The 23223-nt window shown below is 40.8% G+C and overlaps 3 protein-coding genes and 1 pseudogene across 4 annotated transcripts; 2 read left to right on the top strand and 2 right to left on the bottom strand.

The window, feature by feature from the left end:
• Positions 1–813: 813 nt before the first annotated feature.
• LOC117139765 (lactosylceramide 1,3-N-acetyl-beta-D-glucosaminyltransferase A) lies at positions 814–12769 on the bottom strand. Of its 2 annotated transcripts, XM_033302362.1 has the most exons (4): positions 12642–12769; positions 11975–12240; positions 1880–2815; positions 814–1695 (listed from the first exon to the last, which is right to left on the bottom strand). In XM_033302362.1, the coding sequence occupies exons 3-4, from the start codon at positions 2717–2719 to the stop codon at positions 1234–1236; spliced, it is 1302 nt and encodes a 433-aa protein (XP_033158253.1). In that variant the 5' UTR covers positions 2720–2815; positions 11975–12240; positions 12642–12769; the 3' UTR covers positions 814–1233. The 2 variants fall into 2 exon arrangements, with proteins under 2 accessions (XP_033158253.1, XP_033158252.1); XM_033302361.1 differs by having other exon boundaries at positions 11975–12769.
• An 889-nt stretch (positions 12770–13658) lies between these two features.
• Positions 13659–15550, top strand: LOC117140554. Its single transcript, XM_033303550.1, has 6 exons — positions 13659–13824; positions 13878–13966; positions 14035–14169; positions 14228–14586; positions 14651–14796; positions 14850–15550. The coding sequence occupies exons 1-6, from the start codon at positions 13721–13723 to the stop codon at positions 15463–15465; spliced, it is 1449 nt and encodes a 482-aa protein (XP_033159441.1). The 5' UTR covers positions 13659–13720; the 3' UTR covers positions 15466–15550.
• Positions 15551–15577: 27 nt separating this feature from the next.
• Positions 15578–21609, bottom strand: LOC117140553 (nose resistant to fluoxetine protein 6). Its single transcript, XM_033303549.1, has 6 exons — positions 21260–21609; positions 18441–19035; positions 17083–17935; positions 16650–17015; positions 16037–16580; positions 15578–15975 (listed from the first exon to the last, which is right to left on the bottom strand). Exons 2-6 carry the CDS (start codon positions 18811–18813, stop codon positions 15844–15846), a joined length of 2268 nt encoding a protein of 755 aa, XP_033159440.1. The 5' UTR covers positions 18814–19035; positions 21260–21609; the 3' UTR covers positions 15578–15843.
• Positions 21400–21956, top strand: LOC117140555 (annotated as a pseudogene).
• Positions 21957–23223: the final 1267 nt, after the last annotated feature.

The raw sequence follows: 23223 nt of genomic DNA, 5'->3' as shown, positions 1-23223 counted from the left end.
ATATTTTCTAAATACTAAAATCATGCTTATACGAAATATATTAATTTCATATGGTCAATAACTTTAAACTAAAACTTTTGAATTACCCGCCAACTTTTCAAATAAAATTGCAGACTGGGCTAATTGATATGATACTCATACAAGCTAACTAGGACTGCTATAAAACTTAAATGCATTATATAGTTGCTTCGCTCTCTCTCTTCCTGTTGTATACTGCTTTCTTGAAGTCTATCAAAAGCTGCTTGCAAGAAAACGCAGTTCTTCTCTCCAGCTGTTGAACAACTTGCAATCGTTCAAAGCAGTTCATTCAAATCTCAATTTAAAATATTAGAAACAAGACGTTAGTTTTTTGTATGTATGTATTTTGAAATGAGTTTTATATAATTTCTGACAAACTTGAACATTTAATTAGTTTTATTACACATTTATAAATTTCATTTGTTACAATTTTCGTTCGTTCATCTTTTTTAGCGTTCTCGGACCGTACAATTTGCTATTTGTTTTTGATATTTCATGTTAACGTTCCTGCCATTTCTGTTCCCACTTATCTTATAAATTAAGTATAACTGACTAAATGTAATGCATATGCAGATTCAGATTTTCCATTAATTGGCTTTACTGGAATTTTGGGATCAAAACGATACAGACTGTTTGATAGCTTTAAAATACAAACATTTAAAAAAAATAGGTAATTTTTATTATTTTTTTCGTTTGCCCCTACGTATATATAGTTTTTAATAAATATTTCCGTCCATTGTTACGCGACCTACATCGAAATCAATATTTGGTTTGGTTATTCACTGATTTCAGCAGTTTTCAATCATTTTATCGTTTATTAAGTACTATTGTAGTTTTCTTAAGATTTAAGAGTTGTGCTTAAGGTTATGCGCTCCGTTTATTGTTGCCGCTGTTAGAGTTTGGTGTTCGTATTTGATTTAGTATTTGGATTTTCGGTTATCTATTGGTGAGCGATTCGCGTTGGATGTACATGACTATCAGTAGAATCCTTAGATTAGTTACGCTTCATATGATACGAATGATTGTAGGCAGGTGGTTGGTGGTTCACTTGACTTGCAATGTTCCGTTTGTATTCGTCTCGACAAAAATGCTACCTTCCATTAATCAGTTAACATTAGGGATAACTACGAGTTAATACTAAGGCTTAACGAAACCCTAAAACTGAACAGCCAAAGAAACTAAACGTAATCAATCCATCGAGTGGTGCCAGTCAAACTAGCTGAGGCCGGTGGAGGTCGTCTGGGCCACCTCGGAAATGTTGGCACTTGGCACAACGGGTGCGGATCTGGAAGCGGAGGTTGCGGATGAGTAGGCGGGTTGTGTGAGCAGTGGCCTCTGAATTCTGTCCAGCGACATCTGCCAAATGGTCATGCTTTCGTCGGGTTTAATGGCGTGATTTGTGAAGAGGAACGGGGGATCCTCAAGATCAGCTCCGCCGCCGACCAGGTTGCGAACGTCCTTCTGCTCGAGGTAATGCTTCAGCGGGGTGATCTTGCTGCCCGTTTCCTCGGCCAGGATCCCTGTGATGAGTACGTCGTCTACCCAGAAGTATTTGGACTTCTGGGCCGCCTCGTACAAGCGACGCACCACTTCCGGTGCGTAGACTATGGCCATTCCGGGACAGTATTCCGGATAGAAACGGTTCCGGTACTCCTTGTAGGTCACCCGCCATTTGGACTGAAAATTAAGAAATCATGGTTATTTATGGACTTATGCACATTCAGCCAGTACTCCTCGATAAGATATCAACATTTTGATTCTTATCGGACAGTTGACAAAGTAGCCAATCTTCTTCAGCGCTAATTGGTTTTTAATTATTTTTTAAATTATTGTCTTGCAAAAATGTTTATGAACTACTTACACGATATGAACGCTTGACCCTCGAATAACGGACGGCTCGGCAGAGCATCAGATTGGGATCCCGGAGCATGGAGTACTCTGGCAGCGAGGGAGTCGCCAAGTACTTGACCAGCTGCGGTGTGTTCATAAACACATCATCGTCCACCTTCACCAGCAGCTGGGCATGCGCACACTTCTCGTTGAACCACTTGAGAGCCATGACATGCTTGTAGGTCATGTTGCGATAGGCGTCTTTGAAGTTCCCCTGGATGAGATCGCCGTGCAGGTGGTTCTCGCGTCCGAGGAACTGTTGCCACTTCCCGCTCCTGCTCCCGCTCACTCCGCCCACCAGGAAGTAAACCTTCAGCGGCGTCTGGTCTATATAGCTGCGATTCGCCCACGTTTCTCGGATGAGCCGGCGCTTTTCGATATTGCGCACTGCCGAATGGACCAATATCAGGGCCCGGACACCCTTATCACAGGCGGGCTGGTCTATCAGATAGACGAAATTGGGCAGATCCATGAGGTGCATGCTGCTCTGAGGCGGCGTGGGCGTTTGTGACGCCAAAGTGGGGGGCGTGCCCATGGGGTGGTTATCGAATGTGTTGCTAACTAGGCTACTATCATTACTATTACTAGGTGTGCGACTAGGCTGGTGTATTTGGTTTGGTTGGCTCCTGCTCCTCCGCAATCCACTTTTGGCACTCGTTGGCGGCTGGGCGGTGCTGCTGCTGCCGCCACTTCCGCTGAAATCGGCGATGATTTCCGCTTCCAGCATCGGCGACTGCTGCACACTGACCAGCCAGATGACCAGGCACAGATTGATGCAGATGATCAGCATGCACAACGATCGCTTGTCCATCCTAGCGGCTTCTAATTGGATCTAACTCTATTTCCGGACACCTCAGACGGTAGCGTTTTCTGCGTGCCTTGGCCATTTAACTCCAGATCCAAGTGGCTGCAACGGCACAAAGTTAAGGAAAAAGTAAACGGTTAGTAATCGCCCACGGAATTGCCACTTAAAACCCACTTCCCATCAGGTTATCGCCGGTGCGATAATCACCCAAGGCATTAGGGCAATTGGCTGCCGCATGACATGTGGCCCATTTTCTAAATGGCCAGCTGCAGGTGTCAACAGGTCGCACATGAATTAAGTGAAGAGCAGTGTTTCTATCCTTTGGAGAAGTTCAATGAACTGACGTAATGCTATTACCCAATCGATACCAATAAAACGCACCTGCCATACTTCATTCACAGCTAGATGATTTCCCGAGACTTCCAAATGGGAACTGGTATTAATTTTTTTTTGAGCAGTTTCCTTTCAATAATCGAGAGTGAAAAGTGCTCAGAGATAAGTTGAAATTATTGATTTATTGGCCAAACTTTTGATTGCCTTGTCAACATCGATAATGGAATTCCACGAACCTGGGCACAACTTTTTGTGAATTATACTAGTGACAACTGAAACGGTGACGTCCTACGCCTGAATTCTTATCAAAAAACGAGTAGGTAATCGTTATGGTAGTAAATACATGTTAATTGCCTGTACTATAAACGCTGGCGATTTCTTGGGCTCTATCAGTTTTAGATGCATACAAATGTGTGGCCACCAAACATGGGTGTTATCACTGAAATCCCAAAATGTGTTTATGTACACACTTTTCGGTCCTCAAAGTCGGCAAATTGTATAATTACCTAATTATAACATTTTTGGGCAAGCCACTGATAAGCACTTCAGCTTATGATTTTTGAAAAATTTGAGTACATTTTATCAAAACCCCTTGTTTATGTTGTTCTTACCCATACTTACTACATGTAACCGCAATAAGAAACGTGCACGATTTATTACTGTTTTGCAATAAAATAGATTAGAAGACTTTGAAATTGTTGCAATTACGTTTATCTTATCAGCCCTATTTTTTGTAAAGCTATGATTACTTTTGGGACAGAAAATGGCTTTTAAAGCACTTGAGAAAGCTTTCTAACAGCTCAATCGAGTTTAACCAATAGGATTATTGTTATTGTTCAACTCGAATATGCATACATATAATGTGCAGTTTATTGAACTTTATAAGATTCGACTTTTAATTAAGGTTCAACTGCTGCCACATCGTATATGTATATATGCATATATGTACATACGTTTTTGATATTTTCGAAGGCAACCGGAAGACGCACTCATGCACATGTCCGTAGATAGTGCGATGGAACACAGAAGGAGCAATTCTCCAGCCTCGAGGCAAAAAGGCAGTCTGCGGTTTTCTCCAGTCACGTATTCGAGTAAACTGTGCGCATTGCAATTGAAATACGACGTAGGACGGCTCCGTGGAATATGAATATGGTCTCTAACTAAGGGTCACTCGCTCTCGGCTGACTATTATATCTGGCTCCGAAACTCTCCCAAGGGACTTTATTAACCAACGTTTGGAAACGCTCTCGATTAGATAGCCAGCCCGTTGTTTTCGATAAGATTACTTCCCAAATGCCAGATTGGTTGTGCCCCTATTTCGTCCAATGATTCCGTAGGTAATCCACATTTCATTGCTCCCATCGAAAGCGTCTCAAATTTGGGGCCGTAACGTCGCCACGTTCCACACGCGAAGCGATATAAAAATTTTATATTTATGTAAATTTACCGATTCACAATAGTCCTCCATAGACATGGTTAATGGTAAAGACCTGTACTAGATGGTGATTAATGTTCGATGGTGGCACGCAATGGTTGTCGTGTCCTTAGACTTTTGCCACGCCAACTAACTACAAACACCCAGATCTGGCGCACTTGTAAGGCAGTTAGGGTTTAAGCAGCCGGATGCGACGGCCTCAAGATATGCAAAAACTAATTACAACTGAACCTTTGACCTTAGCCAGCTGTGTGCGGCACCAGTAGACTTGGCCAAAAACGAACGGCAACAAATACTTCGTGAGCAGCCAAGGCCAAAGTGCAATGCAAAATGGAGTTTGGCTGCAGTTGTGACTTCTAGGGTGGCGGTTTCATCACACATTGACTGCCAGCAGTCACGTCATTCAGGTTGTTAAGGATATTAGAAATAAGTTGAAAGTAAAATACGAAACACATTTTCCATGTTTTATGTTCACATTTAAGTGAGGCGACATTTTCATTCCTCGCGTGTTGTATTTTAAAATACTTTTAAAAATGAAAAACCATACTCATGGTGTATAATGTGACTTGATCTAAGTATCTCATATTCAATTAAGCTCAACAATCAATCGATTTTGTATATGCGTGCCACGCTGACCTTATCTGGGTCATTAATAACAGAGATAATTATCTGGCGGTGACCCCAGAAGGGCCCGGAGGAAAGTCATCTTCATAAATTATCTGACTGACCTGCACACCGTGACATTGCTGAGCATGATATGAATTCAATTAGGCAATTGCTTTATCGACCTTTGAACTTACTCTGCAATATATACATAGATTGCACGATCCTCAAATGAAATAAATCATAAATATTTATTATTGTAAAGTGCTTATCTTATACACTCCTCGTGATTGCCGCCCCTCTTTGTGGCAACACTTTCCACATACCTCACCTTTTTTCCATTGAGGCACTCACACCTCTCGTGAACTTTACGAAAATAAGCCTAGACTATGAAATGTAGTCGTGGTTTTTTCATGTATATGGGAATGGGCTTGTGGGGCTGGGACGTCTGCCAAAGGCTGGCATTTTGCAGTCGATAAAATGCCAACAGCAACAGCAACGCCGAATAACTTTTTCAAGTCGAAGGTTAAATTTTATCGTGGCCCGAATGGGCAACAAAAACGGTGGCAGCCACAATGGATGGATGGATTCGCCTGCAGTTCGGGCCAGGCGTCTTCTATTGTTTATCTGGTTGGTATCGTATCGGGCTTTTGATTAGTTACCCAGCGGCAGGGAAGCTATGGGTTGGTTGGCGGCGCTTTCATTGAATGGCACTGGTTGCAGGTTGGCACTGCAAAAACTTGGCTGCTGCCCAAAAGCCACTTTGAATGCCTGTCAGGTTGTCCCTTGTATATTCACTTGTATACAATGCAACTTTCACGTGCTGCAAATGCGATTTGTGGCAATTGCCATCAATCGGGAGTACAATATTTATATACATCGAACCAATAAACACGATATGAGGGCCATCACAAGCCATAATATCCATTATTCCGACTCATTACAAGGCAAGCGGTAATTAGCGAAAAAAGGTAATAAAAAATACTTTAAAATATTGCAAAACAAACATTGAGCAGAAAATTGCAGTTGAAATTACCAGTCGGTGGGTTGCATTATATGCGAAGTTACATATACGCACCAATTGAAAGTGTGTGGAAAGTGGTTGGGTTTTGTAAGTCTGGTTCTGCTAAGCAGCTAAAGATTATTTTTTGAGCGGGAAAAACCACTTTATGTGCGGATGGCTTTATAACCGGTTTTTGGCGTTGGCAATTGCATCGCCAGTCACGTTAGCTTAAAATGATTGCAATTTGTTTTTGTTAAACAAAGAAAGAAATACAATCTTCCAACAGTTTCAAAATATGCAGTCTTAATAGCCCATCTAACTAGCCATCTGGTTTTTAAATCTGCCGTTTAAACGCCCCTAAGTGCAGCCTGTCATTTTAATCTGCAATACAAATTCATGAGAATTTCAGTTCAATTCTTATATTCAGGTTCACCCGATGACTAATATTCACTAGCAAAGGCATTCACACCATTCATTTGAATGTGAAAAAGTGCTATTAATTGCTTGGAATTTTCTCAAATTGATGCGGGGCTATTGTTCACGCACCAAAGTGTGGCAACTTCTGGGAAACTGAGGCACGGATATGCGCCCAGCTGGAGATCGTACATATATGTGTCACTGTAATCTGAGTTCATCTCGAGATCCCAGCGAGCGTTGCATTCACCACTTGGCATCCTGCCGCCGTCGTCGTCAAATGGGAGTCAAGAACTCAAGCATTAAACATTAAAACCCCGCCGCCGGCCAAACAAATGTCCCTCACATGTTGATGCCTCACAAATGTAGCCATCCATGTGCGCCTACAAGCATATGGAGATTATGTACACATGCCACATGCAGACACACTTCGAGAAAACCATTCGGATGCAATCAACTTGATCGAGAATTCTGCTGTCAAGGTCTGCGAGTTTAGTATCAATTTGTTCTTAAATGTTCACATTTATTTCTGTTAATATTATTTATTTAGCAATTGTATAATTACACACAGTTTAAACCTCTAATTGTCGCTTTAAATAGATTTTTTGAGTGCATGCATCAAGCTGAGAGCACCACGGAAAAATCGCCCTGTCCCAGATGTCGAAAAATGTGAGTCAGCAGCGGCTTGAAGGAGTTTGAGTTTCGCAGACTGTCGGAAAAACGGAATAGAAGAGGAAAAGTGGTAGGAGGCCTAGGGAAACCCCAGTCGAGTTTTCTGCTGCCAACATGCCGCAATTACAACATGCTGAGGGAGTTTTTCTCAGCCGACAACCGAGTTTTGCGGTGCAGTGCGGCTTGTTTGTGGGTGCAACTGCATAGGCCGGCAGTTTACAGTATGCAGTGCAAACTTTTCCCATTTTCATTTCCATTTCCATTTGTCGTACAGCACGCACACTCACGTGGGCTAACAAATTGCGGGGCAATGCTGAATAACGATGCCAGACAGATATTTAGGCGAATGCAACTTAGTGGGGGTGTGGATGCCACTTCGGATTGCAATTGCACTCGCAATCGCAGCCAACGGATGCGGATGCAATCTGCCCGAACCTCCGAGGCCTTATCCGCCGCCTTCTCTGGATTTACGAGCTCTATCTTGCCCAATTCCTGTGGTCTGCGGCTTGGGCGTTGGCCTCCACTCACAGAAACTGATCCAAGTAATCCCAAACTGAGTTTTATCTTAACCACTGCCTCATCGAAAAAAGTTTTCTTTGGGAATGAAACAGTTCTTCATGCAGTTCCTTAAAACTGTACTTTAATATCACGTAATGTTTTTCTAAACATATTTACTGAGAATTTATAGTCGAATCATACATTTTAAAACTAAAAACAAACAGTTATGTATTTTATTTTATTTATAGTAAGACGCAGTTTCCTTACATTTCTCGCAGTGTATAGGCCCAAGCCCATAATTAACTCATCCAGTGCAGCCTGCGGTTGTAGAAAGTACACAGTTGCATGTATTCGTTATTCAGGACACGGATGGCGAAGTTTCCTGTTTTGCACATAAAGTGCAGGGCATTACTCATAACCCCCGATGCAGGGGATCATATGAAGTGGGCGGGGGGTGGCCGTATGGCGACGACAAATGCATTCAGCTCGATTGAAGGACACGACGGGCTGAGTGACAAACCGGCGACCCCGCAAATTGGCAATTAAAATAGCTTGTGCTGCAGTGGCGGGGAATAAAAATGCAAACTAGAGGAACCACGCCCAAGCCGAGGTCCTGCCTATTTTATGGACTTCCTCTGCAGGGTTGGTCGCTCCCGTTCTCTCGCACGCTAAATAACTTATGAATACATATTCCTCGGCTGCGTATGAAAATTTAATTAAGCGCCTTTTGTTTACCTTTTCACGGGCCAAAGTCCGTTTTCGGTGACCCGAACAAAACGTGTTTTCTGCACGCACTCTCAGCGTTTCTTTGGGACATTTGGACATTGGGACTCGATAAGGAACACACTGCACATATTTGTATTTCAATAGGCAAACTAAAGAACATTTGGTAAGGGAAAAGCAACTGGGCGACGCCTTGATGGGCTCGCTGAAGCAGACAATCGAAATGCTTGTGTGGTGACTCAGTTTTCTTTGGGGTTTGGAAGTTCACATTTCTGCAAACTCGCAATTTGCACTTATGCAAATTTTTTGCTGATCAAAATTACAACGAACTTTACAAAGATGATCATGGAAATTTTTTTGCTAGCCTTGCAACGCTCGAAATCGTACGCTGCTGCTTGTCGGTTAATCAAATCACATTTCCAGTATTATGTATCTCATAAATTTAAGTTCTCCTGCAGTGCACAAATTTCGCGGATTTCTGCTTTCTATCCATTTACGCGCGCAATCAAGAAATTCCAAATACTTGCAATATTTATAGAATGTATCCACACCAGCAAATGCATGTGTGAGAATGTGTTGTTTAAATTAAAAGAACAATTTGCATTATACAAACATAAACATTTAAAGTATATTGGTATGCCTTATCTAAACAAATTCACAATGGAAATAAGTGTTGGAAATTTTCTCGATGTGCGCTGGTTTCAAAAAAAATAAACAATTATCTGATTAAATATTATATTTAAATGAAGCATTGGATATGAAGGTGTCACATGGGGGGATCACATGATTGAACGGAATCAAATATTATATTCGACTATTAGAAGATTATATTCTAGCTGATACTAGCACATTGATAAAGACCAAAATACAATATGCTTTAAATTAAAAATATGGTCGTGCTTATCCACAAAATTCTGTGGAAATCGCCAAATCATCTATGGAAATGCCGATTACTTTTAGCATATCTCAGAAAATCATGAATAATAGTAATATGTGTGAGTCGAGTGGAAAAACCTAAAAGCATGTAGAAAACAGATGAAAGATTATGTTTTGTGAGACATAAGAATGTATTTTCACAAATGTACTGTTTACGATCGCAAATCACTCGAAATTCGGGCTTTATTAAGTAGTTCGTACGTGTCGAAAATTTTTTGGCGCGGCAAGAGGGAGTAAAAGAGAAAGCAAAAAGCTGAAAACGCTTACGTTGACGTGACGTTACGTCGGCGGAGAATCTCGGGGTCACTGTACGGACCAATAAAAGTAACACCGCCGACGTCTAACGCTTCGCACCGCCGGTTATCAGTGGGCCAGAAGGCGCAAAGGGGTAAAAAGCGGCGACAGCAGCTGATACGCAAACAAACAGCCAACAGCAAAGCGAAGACAACGTTATGTTAGGCCACTGAAAAAAAGCGTTAAAGCCCATTCGACAGAGACGGCCGATCGAGGGGAGATGAATGTGGGGAAAAGAGAGAGCGAGAGCTTCTCGCGGAAGCTGGCGCAATTAAAAATCAGAGCTTCGCCAAAGACACTAGAATAACAAGATGCGTAACGGCCATACATTCGTTTGGAACTATGCAGCCACTTTTTTGGTGAAGGCCAAATTTGCTCTCTTTCCGCTCGCTCACGTTGAGAGCGTAAGAAATATAAAAATAGAATTTGCTTGCTTGTGTGAGTAAAAACAAGAGACGAGAACGCGTATATGTGTGCGTGTTGTGCTAGAAGACGATTTTCGGACCGAAATCAATTCTGATCGAAGAAACGAATTTACATATTTGGAGTTGTGGCCAATTTCGTAGCAATATGATGAAATAAAATAAAAATTCCCTGACTATTATAATAATTATTATAATAATAATTAAAGCAAATACAAAGGAAATTATTATAACTACTGTAATTTGAAACATAAATTTTCGAAAAAGAAGACATAACATTGAGAAATAAATATTTCATAAAAATAATAATTATTTTTTAATTTCATAAAAAAATAATAATTTTATTAATAAATAATAAAAATAGTAATTTTATTAATAAATAATAAAAATAATAATATTTCATAATAATATTTCATAAAAAATAATAATACGTAGTAGAAAATAAAAATTAAAAAAATAAATAAAAATATGAAAACAGTTCGTTGCAAAAGTCATATCGTCAGGCACGAAGTGCGGACACAAGCACTCAACAATCATTGTCTTATTTATTTTTCTCACGCCGCAAGCTGAATACCCTAATGACAAGTATTCTAATATAAAGTCATTTTAGAAATTTATTTTGTGATGTACATAGATTCGTCTATTACTATTTCTAAGCTTTATTTAAATAATAATAACGTTGAGGCAATGCAAAACAAGAATTTTTGGCATGGTGCCAATTGATAAAAAATAATATAGATTTAAAGTCAACGAACTTCTAAGGTGAAGGGCATATTTTGTCAAATTTACAATACATGAGCATACGTGTGCACACATACAGTTGTATGCTATCACTGTATGCGTAGAAAAGAGCTGTTTGCTGTAGCGCTCTCCGCTCTTTCTCTCTCGAACAAAAACTCAAGAGAGCCTGGAGCCACCTCTAGAGCCACGGCCAAAAAATCGCGTGCCAAAAATTTGTATGGCCGTTACGCATCTTGTTATTCTAGTGTCTTTGGCTTCGCCAACGAGCATGTGATTGAAAATTTAAAGCGCAATGCAAACAATGAACTTCAAACTGAACGGAATAATAACGATATATATTAAATGTTAATTTAGAGTACACGTGTTATATGCCTATTATTATTATTAGAATAATCACAAAAAAATCGCTCTAGATCCAAAATATCGCTCTTGGAGATATGGTGCTATCTCGGTGGGACTCGAACACGGACTTCTTAGCGACTTCTTCTTGAGATAACAAATCTATTGAATATGTAATATGTTGCGTACATATGAATTGATTGGTATCAGGACAAATTGATATAGAAATGGGTTATTTTTATTGATAAGCGGTGTATCGGAACTAGTGAGATTTCCACTGTACCTAAGTGATGAGGTAAACACTCTCTCAGTCTTGGGCAAACATTCAGACGGGAGCGAGGCACACAGAGAGATACGAAGAGGGAGACGGAGCGAGGCGGCACAGTGGGACAGGCCAAGGACAAGGAGCTGAAAAAGGCGAAAAGGAGCAGACGAGCCAAAACGGAGGACGACAAACAGGCATGCGTGCCACTGTGCCTGAACTTGTTCAAGGTCAGTCCTCAGCGACAGCGACGTGCTAAAAAAAAGCGAAGAAAATTCATGTTGAAAAAAAGCACAAAAGAAGAGCACACAACAACAACGCCTCTTAAAGGCGAAGAAAAGAGCGAAAGAAGAGATAGATGCGTATATAAAATATCAACAAAAAACGCGACCCACACATGAAAGAGAGCGAGCGAGAAAGCAAGTGTCCGCCCCCGCAGCAACAATGACAACAATAGGATGCTGTTCAATGGACGCTGATAAGAAAAAGGAAAAGGCAAAACCCCTCGAAAGCAGGAGAGATAGTATCCAAGTACTCGCATAATTAATTTCATACATTTTATGCTTTTTTATGTATTAATAGTCACCTGCTGGTTGTTTGCCTGGCTGCTTCCTCATTAGCCAGTCATTCGAATCCTTGCGAGAGAGCGAGGGAAATGGCAACAAAGGTGCGTTTTTTAATTAATTTCCATGTGAAGCACTCACGCACACTTGCACACACGCATCGCTTTGGGTAACAGTTCAAAAACGGAGTTAGAGCGAAAGAGACGCCAATTGGGAGTGCTAATTCAACACACACGCGCACGCAGCACCGAATTTGTATAGATTTTTGGCATCAATTTGTTGTTGGCATCTGGAATAAATTTACTTAACTTAACACAATTTTCAAGCTTGCACACAAACACACCAACACGAACACCTATACAGACGCGGCGAAAAGAAATGCAAAAGGAGATGAAGAGGAAGAAGAAGAAGCAGGCTGAAGGATGCTGGGCCTGGATTTCTCTTTTCTTTTTTTCACTGCCCAAAAAGGCGTTGACAACGCTCTTATTCACTTTTAATTCGTTTAACGATGGTGTTGTCTGACTTTAATTGTTTATGCGCTTGGGGTTTTTAAGACAAACTCAAAAATAAACGGAATAACAGCCGTCACTCATCGAAAAATTCTCGGCGCGGCTACTGTTCACTTAATATCATGTCACATTTTCCAAATGATTTGAAAGGAAAAGCCAGTATTTTAGACAATAAGTATACCGAGCGAGTTATCAGCGACGTGTGCAATTTTTATGCATTTTTTTTAATATTTTAAGTAGAAAATAAAACACAGAGCGTTTCAGAGGGCGCTAAATTGTTTTTTGCCCGTTCGGAACTGAGTAACTGAGAAGCGTAGCGTTATTACCCGTCTTTTTCTTCTTTTTTGTTGCTGCCCCGTTGGAATTTCTCTCGCGCTGTTACCCGCTCTCAGTTGCTGTTAAGGCGGCGAAACTCACTGTTATATTTAACAGAGGCGTTGTAGTTAAGGGCAGTAAGGGATTTGGATTCATAAAATTTTTTGAATATTCAGAGCTTAAGAAAACTAGTTTTTAACAATATTTTTATCAAAAAACATTTAGTAATATTAGCATTTGTGGTATTAAAATATAATATTAAAGTATATAATTCCAAAACCCCAGGCATAAAATCCTGTATACGCCACTGGAATGTTAACTGAGAGCGGGAGATAGGGATGGAACTCAAGCATCGACATGCGTTTAAAATTTGGGGTGACCATTTCTATCGCTTACTTATCTAGCTTGTCTAGATTTTCAAGATCCATCTGCCCACAATTGCTATCGATTAAAGTGCATCGGCTCAGTCGCCATTCGCAAGTTTTAAGTTAAGTTAACGCAATGATTATTGATTCAACCGATAGGAAAGACATATTGTTTAACCTTTTCTGAATTTCACTCATATACGATATGAATATGATAAAGTCATCAACATTTTGTAATTATACTTTTATAACAAATATTATAATAATAATGAATTCGTTGAATAATGATGCCATTTATAAACAATAAAATACAAACTGTCGAATGAGAGCAATTTTTGGGTGGTCATAAACATTTAGAGACATACATTTTGATAAGGGTTGCTCAAATAAGTCTTAAATAAGTCTAAAAATGTTTATTTAAATTACAGAAATCCTTAAAATGACTGGTGAATACATTATATTATTTAGATAGTGACAGTTCGCCAATACAGACTATCGATAGGCGCTTTATGTTGCAACTTCCATCTTCTACGTGCAACAAAGAAGTTCCAGAAATAAGCAGGAATAAAAGTTTGCAAAAATGAGCGCTGCAAAAGGGGAGGGAAACTTAGTTCCCACAGTGAGAGAAGTGCAGCAAATGCTTGCCGACATCCTGGGCCATGGCGACGATATAACCTGGGATCTGTAAGTAGGATTCATTCGAAAAAATTGCAAATTATAAAGCTCAAGGTTCGCAGAATATCGTCGGGTCAAGAAAACATTTTGAAGGCAAAGTTGTCTCAGCTGCATTGCGAGTCTAACATGTTTCGTTCGATTTGGAGTTATAGTGAGTTATAGTTATAGTTATATAAATAATATATATATTATTATATATTATCTACCTTCTCATATCAGGAAAATACTCCAAAGGACAGTCACTCACGTCCTTATTTTTTGTGATGCTTGTGGATAATGTCTATGATTCCAAGATGGCCGAAGAAAGTAGATCCTGGCGCCTATATCCGGTGTTTCGATGCCGTCGATGCGTGGGTAAGCTCGATAGGGAAAAGTAAATCAAGAAATGTACTATATTTTACATTTGAACAAGATGAAACTGGGCACTCCAGCAACGTTGACTGTTGCATGTCATATGTGTCACAGTACTCAATAGCTGATTCCTGGAAACGATTTGTGACCCATACGAGCTTTGGCGCAGGTATAATGGTCACCCCGAATCTTGGAGTCTACAAGCAAATCGATGGTCGCGTTGAGCTAAAAACGTATTCTACCACTCAGATGTGTTACCCAAATATGGAAGATAAGCCAATAACACCCGAATCATTGAAAAAAGCATCCAGAATGACTATTAAACAGAGAAAAATCATTATACAATCAGATCCATTCATGGTTTTCCCTGAAGCGGTTTACGACTTCTGCGCCGGTGAAAAGATGCTTTCCTCGATTTTGGTATGAACTCTATATTATATTAACATACTTTTGAGTTTGTTAAAATTGTTCGTCTTTTACGTAGAATCCTCATGGTTCTCCACAACCTGGTGATGTGCCTAGACTATCCGATTCCTTAGTATTATTTACGAATAATCTTAACAACTTACGCCTTGGATCGCTGATGAACAGTATCAATAATGATCCTAGCATCCTTGGTAATCAGCAACGGTAGGTACCAAAGGATTCATATTGCTCGAAAATCTAAATAAAACCATTTCTAGATCGGCGTGGGATAAGATTGCTGAGGAATCAATTAAAATTGAGGGTAATGTGAATCTCATTCGTAGTTGCAATGGAGTGCCCCCAAAAGCGGCGCTAGATAAAATATTTCAGCACATTGACAACAAGAGAAAGAAATCAAAAAAACGTATGGAGGCTGAAAACCCAGAAAATACTCAAAATGATCTTTCAGAAAATGGATCTATTAAAATCAAGGGACATGATATAAACCTGAGAGAATACGGAACCCAACTCAAGGAACATATTGCAAACTCAGAGAGCTTCGACATTTTGATAAGTAGCATGTCAGAGCATTTGGAAGTAGACACTTTCAAGCTTATAATGGAGCTAACGCAAACATTTGTGGAAACTGTGAGGGAGGAGATGTGCCAAACACTGAAGTATTATTTTCCCACCGAATCCATTATATATCAGATAATACTGTGCATAAGTAAGCACCATCCAAAGTGGGACTTCAATGAAATTGAAGAGCATTCGTCGGATATTTTAAGGCGCGTACGAATGTTTTTTGTCTCTACTGGACCGAATCCCTACGCTGAATTTTTAAAGAAATGTGAAGTGTGTGCTGGATACTATGACATATGCAAATTGACTTAAAACAATATTTTGTATTACTTTACCTTATGTGAATTCCACTGCCTTACGATCATACAATAAAATAATAATATAATAATAATAATAATATAATATATCGAGTAAATTATTCCGATTTTTAAATGTTTTCAACAGTTGTATGTATATTCTGTGCTGGGGAATAATGTGTTTACGTACATTTACAGCTAGTGATTATCTTATTAAGTATGGTTTCCACCGCAGTACAGGATATAACATATAAGTACATATAAGTAACATTGACTAAGACAAGACTAAGTTTAGTGATTCGATAATAATGATTAGTTGTACATGAAAGCAATCACAATTGTCAGATGGAGGCGTGTGCGGTGACCTTAACGATCTAGTTTAGGGCTAGCATCTTTAAATAGATTTTGGCTTGCTCTGCCGTCGATTTAGCAAACTTGAAAGATTGCTGAAGGGCAGCTCAAAGGCCAGCGAAAAGAGGATGGAAGCCAGGTAGACTATGACAGCAAAGCCGCAGGTCACCACGCACTGAAATTGATGACAATGTTATTCAAAGCACATGGTTCAATGATGTCCACATGGTACTCACCAGCATGAAAGGATCCGCATGCGTGCTCGCGTTGGTTAAACTATAGAATAACGCTATGACCAGCGGGTTGAGAAGGTAAATGGCGTAGGACAGTCGACTGACATGTTGGAAGCCCTTGGCCTCCAGCAGGCGTGACCACCACACCCCTCGGCCACCACAGCTGCGCGCTATCATCCAGCATACACTGAGCGAAAAGAACAGGCGACCCATCACGAAAAGCGTGATGGCCATCAGAGGTCCAAGATCCCTTTTGACAGTCGAATAAATGCAGGCGAAGAAGACGAATAAGGCAAAGTGCCAGCATGCCCGTTCCTTTTGCTCGCTGATCTCCAACTGGATTCGGTTCTCTTGCAATAGCCAAGCCGTTACAGCTCCCAGGATGTATGGAAGGACCCTCACGAAGGGCGATGTATAGATCTCTGTTCCCGTGGCAAAGGCCGCATCGAAGGACAATTGGAACTTGATGCTCAGTCCGATGCCGTAGGACCAAGCGATGGTGGCCACAAAAGAAGAGATCACTAGAGACTTGACTACCTTGGGATATCTATTTATCAATGAAAGGGTATCGTTTATTTCGTATTTATATTTTTAAGTAATGGACTTAATAACTTACTTCACATAGAGGAACAGCAGAGCGTTGGCCAGGATAAAGAACTGCATTTCGCAGGCTAAGGACCAGCTCCAATTGGCGCACATGTCCCGATGGTCGAAGAGGTTTTGAATGAACAAAAGATTGCGCCACCAGTGCCGTGTGCACATCTCATCGAATCGCTCGTTGATGTGGTAAACTGAGACATCTCCGATATAGGCGTATACCAAGTCCACGGTGGCCATGACCACCAGGTAAAGAGGTCCAAGACGCAAATAGCGATGGAAGAGCAGTTTGCCAAAGAGCTTTAGGTTTTCGCTGAAGCTATTTCGACGTACTGCCTCCAACTGCCGGGAGTTCCTGAGAAAGTTAAATGTTTGCAGGAAGCCACTGTAAAAAAAAAAAGAAATTCGGATAAAGGTTTATGGTTTCCTTCAGAGGTTTTTATCGAACCCACCTGATGGTAAAGAAGACATCCACGAGCAGAGGAGCCGACGAGACGTACTGGAAGAAGGCCTGCTCGGCATACGAAATCAGCACCGTCTTATTGTGGACAGTGAAGTACATGAACCACACCACGTGGAAGACCATGATCCAGATAGCGCATACAGATCGCAGGCCATTCATCAAGGGAATTTCATTCGGAGTATTCTCCCTAATCGCAAAAATTTTGGCCCAATTGCCGGGAACATCCCAGCAAGTTACGTATCTCTGCAGTCTCTCTATTTGGAGCAGGGAGTTAAGTCCTCGCCATATTTCCGATTCCGCGGGTGCCAAGTCACGATCCCGAGGATCCTCAGAGGTAGATGGCATTTTACTAGTGGCATGCAGTTGTTGAGCACAAAACATCAGAGTGCCAGTGACCAGAACACAGGCCACCAAGAGACGGAAGCTGGCCCTCTCGAAGAATTCCTCCTTCAGCTGCAGATCCTTCATGTAGACCACTTCCGGTTTTATGTCGAATATCTCATTTTCAGTGAACATTCCGCCAGCCACATAGTCCTGGGCTAGCCTCTGAACTTCAACCGAACTGCAGGCACTTGGCAGGCACAGGCCAATGTGTATAATCTGCTCGGACATCAGCTTAATCTCCACCTGCCACGGAGAATTGTGACGGAGGTATAAAACCCGATAGTCCATGTCGAAGGGCGCCTGCTGGGTGATAATTCCATAGTGCATAACACGATCGAAGTTCTTTGACAGGGTTATGCCCACGGGTCTTTGGACGCCGCGACAAGCTTCGCGACTTCCCAGCCAGTAGTTCTGACCATATACGAAGCCGGAGGGCTTTGTTCCCGAAGCATCCAGAACTGTGGGAAAATTCAATAACATTCCAATTAACAGGTTTAGTGCTCAAGGTTTCAACCTACAAAGCGAATTTCAAATCTATTGCTCTTTGTGCCCAAAAAATGGGATTATCAAAATATAAAGTCCATGATTATGAATTTTGTAATTTGCTTAGAAGTCTGGTAATTCACAATCTTTGAATTATTTGTTATCGTGAGTCATAGGCTTATCTAAACTATTTTTTTTTTCGTGCGGTTCACTTGTCATGAACTTACTTATGTGCGATTTTTAATAGAAAACTGTTTATTTGGTGAATCACATAATTTGCATTCCAAGTAATAAGTGTCAAAACTAATCTGCGTACTGCTTGGAGAATGTACACATGTACATTATTGGATTAAGGTTTGCCTCTGGGGACGTGTTATTAATTTTTTTTAGGAAGTGAACTAGTAATTGGGGAACTTACGATACCCTTGTGCCCATATGTATTTGAAAATAATTTTTTTTCAGCTTATTTTATCAACTCACCCTTCATGGCCCATGGCTGTTTGCCGAGTATGCCGCGCTGCATTTGTCGCAGCTGCGCGTGGCACTTTCCGCTGACGCTGCTCTCGTTGGCCACTTTGGTCAGTCCGAAAATGACGGATGTGCGAGTCAAATGGGTTTCATGGGGCGAATGTATCTCAAGCGTGGCGGGGGCATCCAAAATCTCCAATTCATCGGGCGGCGCTGGCGACGCATTGAGTGCCTGACTGTGATATCGCTGCCAGGCTTGTGAGTTGGCGGCAGGGGCTGACTGATTGCTGGCGCCCTTGGCCAAAACCGTACCCAGCCAAAGGCCGAGCAGCAGCAGCACTGGTGTGTACCAAAGATATGGTCGAGAGGTGCGCCTGATCTCCATGCTGAGGCGGTGGGTACTGGGTAACCTTGGCTTATATTTATCTATTTATCTGCTGTTAGTGCGCGTATTGTGAGAGTTATTTGGACCGCGCTTGTTTGGCTATCTCAAATGGCTCGTTCGATTGCTGTTTGCTGCCGTCGCTTGACGAAGGTCACCGCACTGCGATTCACAGCGATTCACCTGGCCACGCCTCTGCTCCTCGCCCCTCCCGGATCCAGATGCCTGTGGTATATTTATATTGGTTAATGCTTGCCAATTGATGGGGAGAAACTTTCGTCGGCCATCGATGGCCAATAAGCACGTTTTCAAACGCGGCTCAGTAATTTCCCACTGACACACATTGCACACACTAAAAAGTAGCAGCAATGCTTTTATCTTCGCTTTTGCCGATTGCATTAGAATATTACGCATACGCAGTGTAGCCGCTTAAATAAGCATTCATGGCCGAGGAATACAAGAAAACGAGAGCGAGCTTTTTTTTTTGTTTTTAGCAATAATTAACATTTAACGTCTTTATTTCGTTATGAATGAGTCGCATCTTTTGTTTGACTATTAGTAAGTTCGTAAAAAAGTATTTTGCAAGGTGTGCAAGCAAAATATAACACCAAATTGGGTCAGCACTTAATTATACTTGTTTTTTATTTACATTAAATGGTAATTAACGTGTTATTTCTCAATTATTTTTGATAGCTATTGACATTTAATGTGTCTTATCTGAAACTTTGTAAATACTATTGTTGATTACTCGGTGGGAAGGGAAGGGGTAAGTTATATTCCCTGTTTAAAAAGAGAGAGAGATGTGAAGAAAACACGCAACACACGCACTACACATTTTATGCCCATCATCGATTTCGTTAGAATATTACGCATACGCCCTGTGCGCCCAATTACCGGTTAAACAATCAACGAAAGAGCGGAAAACGCACCGAGGGAAACTTATGCAATAATTAACGTTAATAATTTTGCGTTTTATTTCGATTGTATTGGATCTCCGCGCACAAACAAACGGCACGGGGAGTAAAAGTTTTTGAAACGCAACAAAAAGATAAACAAAAACCAAATAAACGATACGAGACGATACGAGACTCAACCCAATTCCGCTGGGAGTGCGACTCAAATGGAGACTAAGGTTCAATTGATTACCTTCGTTGCCCGGCGACGAATTTGAGCTTGTTGGCCAAATGCCGGGTTGAGTCTCGATTTGAGTTGTTATTTTCAACGTGGAGTGAGTTATGCGCAGGTGTAAAGACAGCGGTACACTTCCATTGATTTTGGACCCAAACTGCTGACCACACACAATCGATCGTGTGTTGGTGCTGGCCTTTCGTTTTCGCTTTGACACACTCGCACACAATCGCAGCTCACGCATACGTAATAATTCGCAGGTTATTGTTTATTATGACTAAAGGTGCGCGTAAGCAAAATTAACCGAAGAAATGCGGTTAAAGAATTATGTGATTACTACACTTTTGGGCCACGACAATAAAATGTAAAGCGGATCGAAAGTAATAAAAGAAATCTTTGAGAACAAGAACTTAAATGTGCTTTAATTCGTAAAATGTACTTATAAGCGTTCCAGTAAATCTTCTTTTTTATATAATCCATCAAACTCGACTTAAAGACAAGTAGTTAAGCAACAGATAATTTGATTAACATATAGGAATATTTATGCATGCTTGTGATAGAAATAAACTACCAATTTCATAATCAACAATGAAAATCGTTTGGAAATGTGCCTATTATTAAAATACACAGAAAAATATATATGTGCTTTGTAACACTTCTTATACTTGTTATAGTCATGGAACTAGGTAATAATAGTATTATAGTTTTTTTTATTGGCTTTAAACTCATTGAGGTTATTCCAATTTTTCTAGCTAAGTTTGACTTTGGCAGCTATTGGTAATCAAGAACGTTGAAATCCCATTATGAATCTCCGTATTTTTTCTCGCTGTGCACTGCTGAAGCTTTTTGCTCGTTTTCTCGCTTTCCTAAGCGATCTTTTTGTTGGTTTTGCATAATTTAGACGCCGCTTCTTTTGTGGCAAGCACGACGCGCGACGCCCATCGAGATATATGTGCATATATATATATATATGCATATGGACTTTGGCTATTGGGGAATTTCGAAATATGTTTGATCTGCATTTACATAACACTCCTGAACTCGCGGAATCGTCAAAGATTTGGTGCGGAGAGAGTGGGGAATCGAGTGAGATGCGGACTCACACTAATGGCCAGCTTATTGGACACTGTTTGTGGGCACTTGTTGATCAGAACCCAATTAACAAGTCCTATTTGCACAGAGTACAGAACTCGCTGGAATTCCCACTCACTGACTGATTGGTGTTTCTCATATATCGTGTTTCGAAACACGTCGAGCGCTTCAATTTTCACTTTTTCCTACATTCCGGCGGTAGTTAAGATTACTTTTATTGAGACATTACCGAGATGAGATCCGCGTGTCTCCGATGGAATGGAGTCTCTTCTGTTTGGATTTTGAGACCGAACCTGGACCGACTTTCGTTTTCGTTTCTTTCGCTGGCTGATAAAACGCACTGCACAACAGATTAGCTGGCTATACTATATGTATGTAGTGCCCACTCTTTCTTCTTGGCCTCTTGCCTCTCTTTCGCTTTTAACTGGGCTTACTCTGGCCCTGCAACTTGTTTCGGTCTTTTCTGCCTTTTGTCAGCTTCTGTTGACGTTAACCGAATTTCGTTTTCATTTTCGCTTATATTTTTTTTGATGAGGGCCACGACGCGTGCAACGTTTTGGTAACAACTGTGCGCCGCTGCATTTTGGCTCAAAGTTTTATAAACTTGGTCGCTGGTCAAACCGAGTGGACTGCGCTGCAGCAGCGCAGCCGCAGCGCAGCAGCCGAGAGATAAATCAACAATTGGAATTTCAGTCTCAAGATCAACAAAAGACGACCGACTCCCGACGACCGACTCCCTTACGCGCCCGAGTCCGAGTTTTCAGTTTTCAGTTTTTAGCGTTCAGTCCGGATTTGTCAGTGGTCAGTAGTCGTTATTTTTTGCTTCGACTTCGGCTATTTCGCTCGTCAATTGCACGCACATTTGAAACTCTCTTTTCAGTTTGGCTCTTTCTTTAACTCTTTCTCGGGATCTTCAGACCCTTTAATAAGCTTCAATCATAAAACACATTTTTTAGGGGCATTAAAAGCATCATACATAAATTTATTTAATTGTAAAAGTTTTTAACGATTTGTTTTATTAGTTCATAAAAACATGATTTTTTTCCAGTGCAGAAGTTATTGCTTTAATTAATTACATAAATACAAGATCTGTAGGTTAACTGGCATCTTCCAAAATACCTTTTAATTGGGTTTATGTTACTTATTTTACACCCTGAGGTCAACAGGTTTCTGCAAATGCAACGATGTGCAAAGTAAAAGGGAATAACTTAAGTAGTGATTAAGAGCAACAACAAGCTTGATGGAAAGGAAATGTCAATCAGGTACCAATTACTAAGGTAACTTGTAACTCAACTTTACCAGTTCTTGAACGTTTAATTTGATACGCTGAAGATTTATTTTATTTGATATTAACTATTAGTAATGTCAGTTTAATAGAAATCTAAGAGTTAATTTTAATCTTTAAATAGATGGGCATAGTAAACAATTTAAATTCCCAACGGTTCGGTGTCCCCATTAGATTCCCTAAAACTCCGCCAGATGGCGTTGCGGTGTAAAGCCACCGTAGCACCTGTCTCGCTCACCTGCAAAAGCTCAGCTTTCGCTTTAAGCTCCGCTTTGGAAGCTTCGCTCATCCGATCGCGCACCTTCGCTCAGTTGATTCGCGCAACTTGAGGCCAACAGTTCGAATACGCGATACGCGCGCATGCGATTTACCGCCCCACGCCCACCACCCCCCGCCTCCTAACGAGAGCGAGCGAGAGGCAGATAGAGAAACTACTCCACGCTGCTTGCCAAACAAAAAAAAAACGTAGTGGGTGCTGAAACGAAACCGAAAATCCAAAAAGGCAGAAGAAGCGCACGAAATTCATAAAAATACGCGTATTAACCAAAAAAGCTGTGCATCTGTGTGTTTTTTCGATATTGTGCGTGTGTTGAGAGAATACTAAAAAGTTGACAAGTGCAGAATGAAAATCATAAACAAAATAACCAGACGACGGGCAACAAGTTTTTTTGCGTAGAATCCAACGACGGGCAAAATTCCCAGTAAATAAGCCAACCTGCCGTGTGTTTTTGTACGTTTTTGTTGTACGAAGTATATTGTTGCAACTCGTTTCGGTTGTTGTTTTTCACAATTTGTTGTTGTCAAAGCCACACAAAGCGGGTCAAATGCATAAATAAATGAATGAATCGAAATGAAATAAAACGAGCCGAGATGAAATGCGAAATGTTGTTATTATCATTTGGTCTGAA

The sequence above is a fragment of the Drosophila mauritiana genome, chromosome 3L (genome assembly GCF_004382145.1).
Source record: "Drosophila mauritiana strain mau12 chromosome 3L, ASM438214v1, whole genome shotgun sequence".
NCBI classification, from domain to species: domain Eukaryota; kingdom Metazoa; phylum Arthropoda; class Insecta; order Diptera; family Drosophilidae; genus Drosophila; species Drosophila mauritiana.
Note: the sequence above shows the minus strand (reverse complement) of the source record. Positions and strands in the feature narration are given on the sequence as shown.